Source organism: Coregonus clupeaformis, unplaced genomic scaffold (assembly GCF_020615455.1).
Source record: "Coregonus clupeaformis isolate EN_2021a unplaced genomic scaffold, ASM2061545v1 scaf0188, whole genome shotgun sequence".
NCBI lineage: Eukaryota > Metazoa > Chordata > Actinopteri > Salmoniformes > Salmonidae > Coregonus > Coregonus clupeaformis.
In genome coordinates, this window is record NW_025533643.1 from 277,016 (window position 1) to 292,930 (window position 15,915).

General features: G+C 48.3%; 1 protein-coding gene across 1 annotated transcript in view; it reads left to right on the forward strand.

The window, feature by feature from the left end:
• The first annotated feature begins 217 nt into the window (after window positions 1–217).
• zgc:158659 (uncharacterized protein LOC791141 homolog) overlaps window positions 218–15,915 on the forward strand; it is a 166,174-nt gene continuing 150,476 nt past the window's right edge. Inside the window, exons 1-2 of the mRNA XM_045214037.1 lie at window positions 218–489; window positions 13,385–13,610. Of these exons, the coding sequence (XP_045069972.1) occupies window positions 13,422–13,610 (189 nt within the window). The 5' untranslated portion in view covers window positions 218–489; window positions 13,385–13,421. The remainder of the gene's footprint in view (window positions 490–13,384; window positions 13,611–15,915) is intronic.

Below are 15,915 nucleotides of genomic sequence, written 5' to 3' on the forward strand. Positions count from 1 at the left end.
TCAGTGTATAACGTATTATTATTATTATCCACCGACTAATAAACGGTTACCAGTGCCGCTCTGCTCTTAAAGGCGCTGCCCCTCCATATGTCCTCTGACTCAGGAACAGCTGACTGCCAGGTCGCCTCCCCTTTAAAAATGAATTATGTGATTACATATCGTCCCCCTCTTCCTCTCCTCCCCTCCCCCTCCTCCTCTTCCCCCTTCCTGTCGAACACATTGTTCTCCACTCCGCACGGGCCCGGTAGAGGAACTGGAGCGTTTGAAGCCCCGGTTTAGTTTACGGTGAAAGGAGAAGACAAGACAGGCGTCGGCACGCGCGGATTTACCGTTTTAACAGCAGAGAAGCAGGGCAGCGAGAGAGGAAGGGCGTCCTGTCCTGTGAGTCTGCTGGTAGACATGATGCTATGACCAGGGCTGGACCGGAGGCTCGGGCGCAGACACACATCACTACCGACCCCGCGAGACAGCCTGGCGGGAGAGACAGGGGTGAGTGACAAACTTCAGAGAGGAGGGGGGAGAGATGGTGGGTGAGGGTGGTGGGGGGAGAAGCGGCGTCACTTACTGAAGCGTATATCATGACTCACTAAGGACAGCCTGGCTACTGCGTGGATTGCGCGTGTCATATTGGCGCTGTGTGTGTCAGGAAGCTGATGTCTAATCATAATAATGATGACATCTCATCTCGGGATATCATCGCTGCCAATAATCAGAGAGGAGAGAGGGAGAGCAAAGGAACATGAGAAAGTAATGGAGAGAAAAAGAGGGCTTTCACTGCTGGATTGTTTGTAGCCAGAGGAGAGAGAGAGAGAGAGATGGGGAGAGAGATAACGTACATTTCTTTACATGACTGCATTTCTCCTGATAAACTCACTAACAAAGACATCCAATATGGCCCGTAAGAAAACTATCATCAGTCTGTCTCCGGAAGTCCAGAGCTTTATTGTGTAGCTACAGCCTAATATTGAAATAAATAGCCTTCAGGCCTATATGCTACCCGGCTCTCTGTCTTCCGCTCTGAGTGTCAAATCAAATACATAATAATAATAGCCTAAGTATGAGTATCTTTATTAGACTAGCTGTTAGTTAGTATGTTAGCAGAGGTTATGACTGACTGACAGCTTGATTATTTTGTTATATGTTATTACCGGCTCCCATCACATTATACTACAACTCTCTGATCCAACAAAGAAGCTCTGATTACTGTCTCAAAGATGCTGTCACTTTGATTCTCGATGGTCAGTGTGTGCGTGTGTCGGAGCGGGGGACGGACGGGGTCTTATTTACGCAGCTGCATGCGCCAGGCGGCCCGTGCCCTACTTTCTCTCACGCGGCGGCTCGGTTCTTTGTTCGCTGCCGCTGATCTCTGAGCGCATCTGCCCTTGCGGCGGCCTGGCGGTGTGTGTGTGTGTGTGTGTGTGTTGCGTAGTATTGCGTTTGCTGCTCAGCGGCTTCGTGACATGCCGAGGGGAGAGGCCGGGCAGAGCGGGAGATTATGCCGACTGACAGGTATCTGTTCCCTGGTAGGAGAGGGCGGTAGCCTCGGTTACTACCGCTATTATTACCGTTATAAATCATTATACATGCTCAGTTATGACAGGAGACAACATGATACCAACTTCACACACACAGGCGCATGCACACCCACGCACACAAACAGAGAGAACAGGCTGATGATCCTGTATGAAAGAGTGACGTTATATTCGTGGATTTAAGAGACCATTACAAATCAGTTTCTAAAAATGTCTGCTCTCTGTCTCTCTCTCTCTCTCATATATATATATACAGTTGAAGTCGGAAGTTTACATACACCTTAGCCAAATACATTTAATCCTAGTAAAGGAGGATCACCACTTTATTTTAAGAATGTGAAATGTCAGAATAATAGTAGAGAGAATGATTTATTTCAGCTTTTATTTCTTTCATTACATTCCCAGTGGGTCAGAGGTTTACATACTGTAACGATCCCGGCAGTCTGAGTCGGGTCCTGTCTGTGGACTAGTTTTTCTGTTCGTGATCTCCAGTTTCCCGAGGGTTCGGGAACGCTCCGGGGAGCTCTCTTGATTTCCGCACCTGCATCCCATCAGCAATCTGCACACCTGGTCCTGATCATCACCCTTCTTAGGCTCTGGCCTAACATCCATTCCCTGCCGGATCGTTAGCCATGAACAGTAGGTTTACCAGAGTATCAGTCTTAGAGCCTAGCGTTAGTTTTGTTGTTTTTGCACCTTGTTGGTTTGTTGCTTACTTACCCCGTTTTGTTCCATCTGCAGTCACCCGTCCGGAACCTTCATCCAACCTCTGCCTGGTGGTGGCGGCTGCCGACCCAGGATGGGATCAACCACTGCACCCCCAACAACTAATCAACGCCGCCCGCTCTGTTCCCTGGATTATTCAGCATCACTCTTGAATTTGTAATAAACACTCACCTTCGTTTCAACTTACCTTGTCCTGGTCTGCTTCTGGGTTCTGGCTTAGCAACTCGTGACAGAACGATCCGGCCAGTAATGAACCCAGCGGACCTGGACTCTGTTCGCCATGCCATTACCCATCAGGAGAAGATGTTGGGCCATCATAGCACGGTACTACAGGAGATCGCGTTGTCAGTTCGGAACCTTTCTACCGGTCTGACGGAGGTCCAGAACCAACGCAAGTTTCCGGTGGAGGATCCACTACCGGCTTTCACCCATCTCGCCTGCCGCTTCTGGAGCTGTGTCCTTCCGTGAGCCCAAGGTTCCGACGCCGGATAAATATGAGGGGGAGCTGGGAAGATGCCGTTCCTTCCTTATGCAGTGTGGATTAGTGTTCGATCTACAGCCCTACTCTTATGCCACAGACAAGGCTAGGATAGCCTTTGTGATTGCGTTGCTGCGTGGTCGAGCGCTGGAGTGGGCTTCAGCCGTTTGGGAACGACAAGACCCCTGCATGGCTTCATACCAGGGGTTCACGGCCGAGATGAGGAAGCTCTTCGACCATTCCGTCCGAGGGAGGGACGCAGCTAGGCGCCTGTTTTCGCTTCACCAAGGAACTCGCAGCGTGGCCGACTTCGTGATCGAGTTCAAGACGTTGGCTGTGGAGAGTGGGTGGAACGAGGAGTCTCTGCAAGCGGCCTTTTACCAGGGTCTGTCGGAGCAGCTCAAGGATGAGTTGATCTCCTATCCGGAGCCTAGTGACCTGGACAGCTTGGTAGCCTTGTCTATTCGGGTGGATAATCGAGTCCGAGAGCGAAGGAGGGAGAAGCAATGGGGTCCGGCCCAATCGATCAGCTTCTCAGTTCCCAGTCGGGTCGGGTGGTGGACCAGAACACGTCGATCATTCTCCACCACAAAGGATTAGTGGAGAGGTCCTCTCTCCCGATTCTGAACCCATGCAAGTGGGGGCGGCACGGGTTAACCAAGGAGGAGCGTCAACATAGACGTAAGACCAACTGCTGCCTCTACTGTGGTAGCTCGGGACATTACATCTCCACTTGTTCCCGGCGGTCGTCAAACTGCCCGGCTCGCTAAAGTTGGGAGGACTTTTAGCGAGCCAGTTTCAACCTCTCAGTACCTCTGTCAGACCCCGTTTCCGGCTACCCTTGTGAACAGGAATCAGAGCTTAGCGATTAACGCTTTTATCGATTCAGGTGCCGATGGAAGCTTTCTTGATGCCGAGTTGGTGGAACAGCTGGGGCTTTCCAAGGAGCAATTGCCGGAAGCCATTGAAGCGACCACTCTGAACGGCAGTAGTCTGGCACGTATCACGATGAGGACCGAACCGGTTAAGATGCGGTTGTCGGGGAATCATTCTGAGATGATTTCATTCTTCATTCTGCCGTCTTCCCATGTTCCTCTGGTCCTTGGATACCCCTGGCTGAAGGAACACAATCCCACGTTCGATTGGGTGACGGGCAAGGTAACGAAGTTGGAGCCTTGATTGTCATGCTAACTGTCTCAAGACTGCCTGCCCCCCATTCGGTTCCCAGTCAGGTGATTGAGGCTAAACCCCCAGATTTGTCCCTGGTTCCCGAGACATATCACGATTTGGGGGAAGTTTTCAGTAAGCAGAAGGCTCTGTCACTCCCTCCCCACCGACCATATGATTGTGCCATCAACCTGTTCCCTGGAGCTGTCTACCCCAAGGGAAGGTTATACAGTATCTCCCGACCTGAACGTGAGGCTTTGGAGACCTACATCAAGGAGTCCCTAGCTGCTGGTCTCGTTCGTTCCCTCGTCATCACCCCTGGGGGCAGGATTCTTCTTTGTGGGTAAGAAGGATGGCTCTCTTCGACCGTGTATTGATTATCGGGGGTTGAATGACATCACGGTCAAGAACAAGTATCCCCTGCCCTTGATGAGTTCTGCCTTCGACTCCTTACAGGGTGCTACGGTGTTCACCAAGCTAGACCTACGCAATGCGATCACATGGTCCGGATCAGAGAGGGGGACGAGTGGTTGACGGGTTTCAATACACCGATGGGTCACTTCGAGTATCAGGTGATGCCGCTTTGACTGACCAATGCTCCAGCGGTATTCCAGAGTATGGTGAACGACGTCCTGAGAGATATGATCGGTCTCTTTGTGTTTGTTTACCTGGATGACATTCTGATCTTCTCGAAGGAACCTTCCGACCACGTCCAGCATGTCCGGCAGGTTCTGCAGCGATTGTTGGAGAATCGCCTGTTCGTGAAGGCCGAGAAGTGCGAGTTTCACGCCCACACGACATCCTTTCTCGGGTACATCATCTCCAGGGGAGAGATTAGGATGGACCAGGAGAAGGTTAGAGCGGTTCTGGAATGGGCCCAGCCCCGGTACGAGATTGCAGCTCCAGAGATTTTTGGGGTTTGCGAATTTCTACCGCAGATTCATCCGGGATTACAGCCGTGTGGCCGCTCCGTTAACTGCCTTGACTTCCAGTATCAGGACCTTCAAGTGGAATCCGGAGGCGGATCGAGCGTTTCTGGATTTGAAGAGGCGATTCACCAACGCACCGATTCTCTCTCAACCGGACACGGCCCGTCAGTTCGCCGTTGAAGTGGACGCGTCTGATGTGGGAGTTGGCGCCATCCTGTCGCAGCGATGCTCCACGGACAGTAAACTCCATCCCTGCGCCTACTACTCTCGTCGCCTTTCGCCTGCGGAGAGGAATTACGATGTGGGTAACCGGGAGCTTCTCGCGGTGAAACTTGCCTTGGAGGAGTGGCGCCACTGGTTGGAGGGGGCGGAGCAACCGTTTATTGTCTGGACTGACCACAAGAATCTTGCTTACGTGCAATCGGCTAAACGTCTCAACTCCCGGCCAGGCCAGGTGGGCGTTGTTTTTCGGACGATTCAAGTTTTCCCTGACGTCCGACCTGGATCTAAGAACGGCAAGGCGGACGCCTTGTCCCGGATGTTCTCCAAGACGGAGGAGAGTGGGTCCAAGACCGAGACAATTCTCCCCGGAACTGCGTCGTGGGGAGCAGTTATGTGGAAGATTGAGGAGGAGGTGCTGGCGCCCTTCGGACTCAGCCCGGCCCCGGTAACGGTCCACCCGGTCGGTTGTTTGTGCCTGAGTCGGTTCGTCCTGCTGTCCTCAAATGGTCCCACGCCAGCAAGATGGCTTGTCACCCTGGCGTGGCTCGGACAATGGCGTTTCTTCGCAGACGCTTTTTGGTGGCCTGCCATGGCCGAGGATACTCGGGGTTTTGTTGCTGCCTGTCCAGTGTGTGCGCAGAATAAGAGTACCAATCGGCCCAGCTCTGGACTACTTCACCCCCTTCCTATTCCCCGCGACCATGGTCGCATCTGGCCCTGGACTTCGTCACTGGGTTGCCCGCTTCTGAGGGGAACACGGTCGTTCTGACTATCGTGGACAGATTCAGCAAGTTCGCCCACTTTGTGCCAATTGCCAAGCTTCCCTCTGCCTCGGAGACGTCCGAGATCCTGGTTAGGGAGGTTTTCAGGGTCCACGGTTTGCCCAGTGATATCGTTTCCGACCGTGGCCCTCAGGTTACCTCTGCTGTCTGGAAGTCCTTCTGTTTGGCCATTGGAGCTACAGTCAGTCTCACATCTGGTTTTCACCCCCAATCCAATGGTCAGGCGGAGAGAGCCAACCAGAAGATGGAATCCACGCTACGCTGTCTGGTCTCTTCCAACCCCACCTCCTGGGTCTCTCAGTTGCCTTGGGTTGAGTATGCCCACAATACTCTCCCTACATCTGCCACTGGGATGTCTCCCTTCCAGTGCCTGTATGGCTACCAACCTCCCCTGTTCCCTTCTCAGGAGAAGGAGCTCTCAGTGCCTTCTGTTCAGGCCCATATTCGCTGCTGCCACCGGACCTGGCATCGGGCCAGAAAGGCACTCCTTAGAGTTTCGGACCGGTATCAGCTCCAGGCGAATCGTCGCCGGATCCCCGCTCCCACCTATACCATCGGAGATAGGGTTTGGTTGGCCACACGGGATCTTCCGTTACGGACTGGAGTCTAGGAAGTTGTTACCGAAGTTCATTGGTCCGTTTGTGGTGGAGAAGGTGATCAATCCAGTGGCAGTTCGACTCAAACTACCGAGGACGCTCAGAGTCCATCCCACCTTTCATGTCTCCTGCCTCAAGCCTGTTTTCCTCAGTCCTCTGTTGCCTCCTCCGCCTCCCCTCCTCCTCCTCGGATGATCGGAGGTGGTCCTGCCTACACGGTGCGACGCATCATGGATTCCAGACGGCGGGGCCGGGGTTTCCAGTATCTCGTGGACTGGGAGGGGTATGGTCCTGAAGAGAGGAGTTGGATTCCGCGGCGACAGATCCTAGATGCTGACCTCATCCGTGACTTCTACCGCCTCCATCCTGGCGCTCCGGGAGTCCGCCCGGTGGCGTTGGCGGAGGGGGGGGTACTGTAACGATCCCGGCAGTCTGAGTCGGGTCCTGTCTGTGGACTAGTTTTTCTGTTCGTGATCTCCAGTTTCCCGAGGGTTCGGGAACGCTCCGGGGAGCTCTCTTGATTTCCGCACCTGCATCCCATCAGCAATCTGCACACCTGGTCCTGATCATCACCCTTCTTAGGCTCTGGCCTAACATCCATTCCCTGCCGGATCGTTAGCCATGAACAGTAGGTTTACCAGAGTATCAGTCTTAGAGCCTAGCGTTAGTTTTGTTGTTTTTGCACCTTGTTGGTTTGTTGCTTACTTACCCCCGCTTTTGTTCCATCTGCAGTCACCCGTCCGGAACCTTCATCCAACCTCTGCCTGGTGGTCGGCGGCTGCCGACCCAGGATGGGATCAACCACTGCACCCCCAACAACTAATCAACGCCGCCCGCTCTGTTCCCTGGATTATTCAGCATCACTCTTGAATTTGTAATAAACACTCACCTTCGTTTCAACTTACCTTGTCCTGGTCTGCTTCTGGGTTCTGGCTTAGCAACTCGTGACACATACACTCAATTAGTATTTGGTAGCATTGCCTTTAAATTGTTTAACTTGGGTCAAACGTTTCGGGTAGCCTTCCACAAGCTTCCCACAATAAGTTGGGTGAATTTTGGCCCATTCCTCCTGACAGAGCTGGTGTAACTGAGTCAGGTTTGTAGGCCTCCTTGCTCGCACACGCTTTTTCAGTTCTGCCCACACATTTTCTATAGGATTGAGATAATAATAAAAATAATAATATGCCATTTAGCAGACGCTTTTATCCAAAGCGACTTACAGTCATGCGTGCATACATTTTTGTGTATGGGTGGTCCCGGGGATCGAACCCACTACCTTGGCGTTACAAGCGCCATGCTCTACCAGCTGAGCTACAGAGGACCACAGAGATCAGGGCTTTGTGATGGCCACTCCAATACCTTGACTTTGTTGTCCTTAAGCCATTTTGCCACAACTTTGGAAGTATGCTTGGGGTCATTGTCCATTTGGAAGAACCATTTGTGACCAAGCTTTAAACTTCCTGACTGATGTCTTGAGATGTTGCTTCAATATATCCACATAATTTTCCTTCCTCATGATGCCATCTATTTTGTGAAGTGCACCAGTCCCTCCTGCAGGAAAGCACCCCCACAGCATGATGCTGCCACCCCCGTGCTTCACGGTTGGGATGGTGTTCTTCAGCTTGCAAACCGCCCCCCTTTTCCTCCAAACATAACAATGATCATTATGGCCGAACAGTTCTATTTTTGTTTCATCAGACCAGAGCACATTTCTCCAAAAAGTACGATCTTTGTCCCCATGTGCAGTTGCAAACCGTAGTCTGGCTTTTTTATGGCGATTTTGGAGCAGTGGCTTCTTCCTTGCTGAGCGGCCTTTCAGGTTATGTCGATATAGGACTTGTTTTACTGTGGATATAGATACTTTTGTACCTGTTTCCTCCAGCATCTTCACAAGGTCCTTTGCTGTTGTTCTGGGATTGATTTTCACTTTCGCACCAAAGTACGTTCATCTCTAGGAGACAGAACGCGTCTCCTTCCTGAGCGGTATGACGGCTGCGTGGTCCCATGGTGTTTATACTTGCGTACTATTGTTTGTACAGATGAACGTGGTACCTTCAGGCGTTTGGAAATTGCTCCCAAGGATGAACCAGACTTGTGGATGTGTACAATTTATTTTCTTAAGTCTTCGCTGATTTCTTTTGATTTTCACATGATGTCAAGCAATGAGGCACTGAGTTTGAAGGTAGGCCTTGAAATACATCCACAGGTACACCTCCAATTGACTCAAATGATGTCAATTAGCCTATCAGAAGCTTCTAAAGCCATGACATCATTTTCTGGAATTTTCCAAGCTGTTGAAAGGCACAGTCAACTTAGTGTATGTAAACTTCTGACCCACTGGAATTGTGATACAGTGAATTATAAGTGAAATAATCTGTCTGTGAACAATTGTTGGACAAATTACTTGTGTCATGCACAAAGTAGATGTCCTAACCGACTTGCCAAAACTACAGTTTGTTAACAAGAAATATGTGGAGTGGTTGAAAAACAAGTTTTAATGACTCCAACCTAAGTGTATGTAAACTTCCGACTTCAACTGTATCTCTCTTTCTCTCACTCTCACTCTCTCTCTCTCACCCTCTCTCTCTCTCTCCCTCACTCTCACTCTCTCTCTCTCTCACCCTCTCTCTTTGTCTCTCTCTCTCTCACTCTCTCTCTCTCTCTCTCTCTCTCTCTCTCTCTCTCTCTCTCTCTCTCTCTCCACTTCAATCTCTGTTCTCTGTTTTAACATCTTCATGTTCTGTTATATCTTCTTGTTCTCTGTTCCTCTCCTCCTTTCTTTTTCTTATCATCTGTTCTTCTTTCTCTTTCACTCAGTTCAACTGAATTATTAATAAAAATAAAGGAAAAGCAGCCAACAAGTGCTCAGCATATGTGGGAACTCCTTCAAGACTGTTGGAAAAGCATTCCAGGTGAAGCTGGTTGGGAGAATGCCAAGAGTGTGCAAAGCTGTCATCAAGGCAAAGGGTGGCTATTTGAAGAATCTCAAATATGAAATATATTTAGATGTGTTTAACACTTTTTTGGTTACTACATGATTCCATATGTGTTATTTCATAGTTTTGATGTCTTCACTATTATTCTACAATGTAGAAAATAGTAAAAATAAAGAAAAACCCTTGAATGAGTAGGTGTTCTAAAACTTTTGACCTGTAGTGTACCCTGACTTGCGAAAGTATTCACCCCCCTTGGCATTTTTCCTATTTTGTTGCCTTACAACCTGGAATTAAAATTGATTTTGGTGGGTTTGTATCATTTGATTTACACAACATGCCTACCACTTTGAAGATGCAAAATATTTTTTGGGGTGAAACAAACAAGAAATAAGAAAAAAAAAAAAACTATTCACCTCCCCAAAGTCAATACTTTGTAGAGCCACCTTTTGCAGCAATTACAGCTGCAAGTCTCTTGGGGTATGTCTCTATAAGCTTGGCACATCTAGCCACTGGGACTTTTGCCCATTCTTCAAGGCAAAACTGCTCCAGCTCTTTCAAGTTGGATGGGTTCCACTGTGTACAGCAATCTTTAAGTCATACCACAGATTCTCAATTGGATTGAGGTCTGGGCTTTGACTAGGCCATTCCAAGACATTTAAATGTTTTCCCTTAAACCACTCGAGTGTTGCTTTAGCAGTATGCTTAGGGTCATTGTCCTGCTGGAAGGTGAACCTACGTCCCAGTCTCAAATCTCTGGAAGACTGAAACAGGTTTCCCTCAAGAATTTCCCTGTATTTAGCGCCATCCATCATTCCTTCAATTCTGACCAGTTTCCCAGTCCCTGCTGATGAACAACATCCCCACAGCATGATGCTGCCACCACCATGCTTCCCTGTTGGAATGGTGTTCTCGGGGTGATGAGAGGTGTTGGGTTTACGCCAGACATAGTGTTGTCCTTGATGGCCAAAAAGCTCAATTTTAGTCTAATCTGACCAGAGTACTTCTTCCATATGTTTGGGGAGTCTCCCACATGCCTTTTGGCGAACACCAAACGTGTTTGCTTATTTTTATCTTTAAAAAAATAAAAGCAAATAACTAAAGAGCAGCAGTAAAATAAAATAACAGTAGGGAGGCTATATACAGGGGGGTGCCGGTACAGAGTCAATGTGCGGGGGCACCGACTAGTCAAGGTAATTGAGGTAATATGTACATGTGGGTAGAGTTAAAGTGACTATGCATAAATAATAAACATAGTAGCAGCAGCGTAAAAGAGGGGGATGGGGTGGGGGGGATGGGCAGTGCAAATAGTTCGGGTAGCCATGATTAGCTGTTCAGGAGTCTTATGGCTTGGGGGTAGAAGCTGTTGAGAAGCCTTTTGGACCTAGACTTGGCGCTCCGGTACCGCTTGCTGTGCGGTAGCAGAGAGAACAGTCTATGACTAGGGTGGCTGGAGTCTTTGACAATTTTTAGGGCCTTCCTCTGACACCGCCTGGTATAGAGGTCCTGGATGGCAGGAAGCTTGGCCCCAGTGATGTACTGGGCCGTACGCACTACCCTCTGTAGTGCCTTGCGGTCGACGGCCGAGCTGTTGCCATACCAGGCGGTGATGCAACCAGTCAGGATGCTCTCGATGGTGCAGTTGTATAACTTTTTGAGGATATGAGGACCCATGCCAAATCTTTTCAGTCTCCTGAGGGGGATTAGGCTTTGTCGTGCCCTCTTCACGACTGTCTTGGTGTGTTTGGATCATGAAAGTTTGTTGGTGATGTGGACACCAAGGAACTTGAAGCTCTCAACCTGTTCCATTACAGCCCCGTCGATGAGAATGGGGGTGTGCTCAGTCCTCTTTTTTTTCCTGTAGTCCACAATCATCTCCTTTGTCTTGATCACGTTGAGGGATAGGTTGTTATCAGTGAAAACACTTGCCAGTTGGTCAGCGCATGCTCGGAGTACACATCCTGGTAATCCATCTGGCTCTGCGGCCTTGTGAATGTTGACCTGCTTAAAAGTCGTACTCACATCGGCTACGGAGAGCGTGATCACATCCGGAACAGCTGATGCTCTCATGCATGCTTCAGTGTTGCTTTCCTCGAAGCGAGCATAGAAGTAATTTAGCTCGTCTGGACGTCTTGTGTCACTTGGCAGCTTGCGTGCTTCCCTTTGTAGTCTGTAATAGTTTTCAAGCCCTGCCACATCCGACGAGCGTCAGAGCCGGTATAGTACAATTTAATCTTAGTCCTGTACTGACTCTTTGCCTGTTTGATGGTTCGTCGGAGGGCATAGCGGGATTTCTTAAAAGCGTCCGGGTTAGAGTCCCGCTCCTTGAAAGCGGCAGCTCTACCCTTTAGCTCAGTGCGGATGTTTCCTGTAATCCATGGCTTCTGGTTGGGGTATGTACGTACAGTCACTGTGCGGACGACGTCATCGATGCACTTATTGATGAAGCCAGTGACTGATGTGGTGTACTCCTCAATGCTATCTGAAGAATCCCAGAACATGTTCCAGTCTGTGCTAGCAAAACAGTCCTGTAGCATAGCATCTGCCTCATATGACCACTTCCTTATTAACCGAGTCACTGGTGCTCCCTGCTTTAGTTTTTACTTATAAGCAGGAATCAGGAGGATAGAGTTATGGTCAGATTTGCCAAATGAAGGGCGAGGGAGAGCTTTGTATGCGTCTCTGTGTGGGGAGTAAAGGTGGTCTAGAGTTTATTTTCCTCTGGTTGCACATTTAACATGCTGGTAGAAATGAGGTAGAACGGATTTAAGTTTCCCTTCATTAAAGTCCCCGGCCACTAGGAGCGCCGCCTCTGGATGAGCGTTTTCCTGTTTGCTTATGGCCTTATACAGCTCATTGAGTGCAATCTTAATGCCAGCATTGGTTTGTGGTGGTAAATAGACAGCTACGAAGAATATAGATGAAAACTCTCTTGGTAAATAGTGTGGTCTACAGCTTATCATAAGATACTCTAACTCAGGCGAGCAAAACCTTGAGACTTCCTTAGTATTAGATTTTATGCACCAGCTGTTGTTTACAAATATACACAGACCGCCACCCCTTGTCTTACTGGAGTCAGCCGTTCTATCCTGCCGATGTAGCGTATATCCCGCCAGCTGCATGTTATCCATGTCATCGTTCAGCCACGACTCGGTGAAACATAAGATATTACAGTTTTTAATGTCCCGTTGGTAGGATAACCGTAATCTTAGGTCATCCAATTTGTTTTCAAATGATTGAACATTGGCTAATAGGATTGATGGGAGCGGCAGTTTACTCGCTCGCCATCGGATCCTTACAAGGCACCCCGACCTACGTCCACGATATCTCTGTCTCTTTCTCATGCGAATGATGGGGATTTGGGCCTTGTCGGGTGTCTGTAGGATATCCTTCGCGTCCGACTCATTGAAGAAAAAATATTTGTCCAATACGAGGTTAGTAATCGCTGTCCTGATATCCAGAAGCTATTTTTGGTCATAAGAGAAGGTGGCAGAAACATTATGTACAGAATAAATTACAAATAACGTGAAAAAACACACATAATCCCCCTATATCTTCTCCGGCGCCATTATAGAACCACTTATATGCACGCACTACTTTTCCGTTATTTATTTTTTAGAATTCTTTGAAACAAGTTATTTTTTAAATTTCACTTCACCAATTTGGACTATTTGGTGTATGTCCATTACATGAAATCCCAATAAAAATCTATTTTAATTACCGGTTGTAATGCAACAAAATAGGAAAAACGCCAAGGGGGATGAATACTTTTGCAAGGCACTGTATATATACAATTTATGTGTCTCTTCCCAGTCCCCATTGTGCACTAAGGTGTTATTTTATCTGGTTTATTGCTAGCTTGAGTTACCTGGGGTGGCAGAGTGTTCCATGTAGTCATGGATCTATTTAATACTGTGTGTGTCCCATCCTGTGTTCTGGACCTAGGGAGACCTCTGGTAGAGTGGAGTGTGTGTACTGTGTGCGTGTGTGTTTGTAACATGTGTGTTCTCCCCCCTCAGGTAGTGGTAGAGCGGAGTGTGTGTACTGTGTGTTTAGATGGCCCCGCGGCCGTCGTCAGGGGAACTATGGGGCCTTCACCTCATGCCCCCTAGGATCCTGGTGGACTGCTGTCTACCCAATGGCATGCTGGTTAGTCTGGAGTGTCTCAGAGAGGCGCCACTCACCAATATCAAACAACAGCTGTTCACAGAGGCCCGGAAATACCCCCTATACCACCTACTACAGGTAACTATACCCCCTATACCACCTACTACAGGTAACTATACCACCTACTACAGGTAACTATACCCCCTATACCACCTACTACAGGTAACTATACCCCTATACCACCTACTATAGGTAACTATACCCCCTATACCACCTACTACAGGTAACTATACCCCCTATACCACCTACTACAGGTAACTATACCACCTACTACAGGTAACTATACCCCCTATACCACCTACTACAGGTAACTATACCCCCTATACCACCTACTACAGGTAACTATACCCCTATACCACCTACTACATGTAACTATACCCCTATACCCCCTACTATAGGTAACTATACCCCTATACCACCTACTACAGGTAACTATACCCCCTACTACAGGTAACCATACCCCTATACCACCTACTACAGGTAACTATACCCCTATACCACCTACTACAGGTAACTATACCCCCTATACCCCCTACTACAGGTAACTATACCCCCTATACCACCTACTACAGGTAACTATACCCCTATACCACCTACTACAGGTAACTATACCCCTATACCACCTACTACAGGTAACTATACCCTATACCACCTACTACAGGTAACTATACCCCTATACCCTACTACAGGTAACTATACCCCCTATACCACCTACTACAGGTAACTATACCGCTATACCACCTACTACAGGTAACTATACCCCTATACCACCTACTACAGGTAACTATCCCCTATACCACCTACTACAGGTAACTATACCCCTATACCACCTACTACAGGTAACTATACCCCTATACCACCTACTACAGGTAACTATACACCCCTATACCACCTACTACAGGTAACTATACCCCTATACCACCTACTACAGGTAACTATACCCACTATACCACCTACTACAGGTAACTATACCCCCTATACCACCTACTACAGGTAACTATACCCCTATACCACCTACTACAGGTAACTATACCCCTATACCACCTACTACAGGTAACTATACCCCCTATACCACCTACTACAGGTAACTATACCCCCTATACCACCTACTACAGGTAACTATACCCCCTATACCACCTACTACAGGTAACTATACCCCTATACCACCTACTACAGGTAACTATACCCCCTATACCACCTACTACAGGTAACTATACCCCTATACCACCTACTACAGGTAACTATACCCCCTGATACCACCTACTACAGGTAACTATACCCCTATACCACCTACTACAGGTAACTATACCCCCTATACCACCTACTACAGGTAACTATACCCCTATACCACCTACTACAGGTAACTATACCCCCTATACCACCTACTACAGGTAACTATACCCCTATACCACCTACTACAGGTAACTATACCCCCTATACCACCTACTACAGGTAACTATACCCCCTATACCACCTACTACAGGTAACTATACCCCTATACCACCTACTACAGGTAACTATACCCCTATACCACCTACTACAGGTAACTATACCCCTATACCACCTACTACAGGTAACTATACCCCTATACCACCTACTACAGGTAACTATACCCCCTATACCACCTACTACAGGTAACTATACCCCTATACCACCTACTACAGGTAACTATACCCCTATACCACCTACTACAGGTAACTATACCCCTATACCACCTACTATAGGTAACTATACCCCTATACCACCTACTACAGGTAACTACACCCCTATACCACCTACTACAGGTAACTATACCCCTATACCACCTACTACAGGTAACTATGCCCCCTATACCACCTACTACAGGTAACTATACCACCACCTACTACAGGTAACTATACCCCTATACCACCTACTACAGGTAACTATACCCCTATACCACCTACTACAGGTAACTATACCCCTATACCACCTACTACAGGTAACTATACCCCTATACCACCTACTACAGGTAACTATACCCCCTATACCCCTACTACAGGTAACTATACCCCTATACCACCTACTACAGGTAACTATACCCCCTATACCCCCTACTACAGGTAACTATACCCCTATACCACCTACTACAGGTAACTATACCCCTATACCCCCTACTACAGGTAACTATACCCCCTATACCACCTACTACAGGTAACTATACCCCTATACCACCTACTACAGGTAACTATACCCCTATACCACCTACTACAGGTAACTATACCCTATACCACCTACTACAGGTAACTATACCCCCTATACCACCTACTACAGGTAACTATACCCCTATACCACCTACTACAGGTAACTATACCCCCTATACCACCTACTACAGGTAACTATACCACCTACTACAGGTAACTAT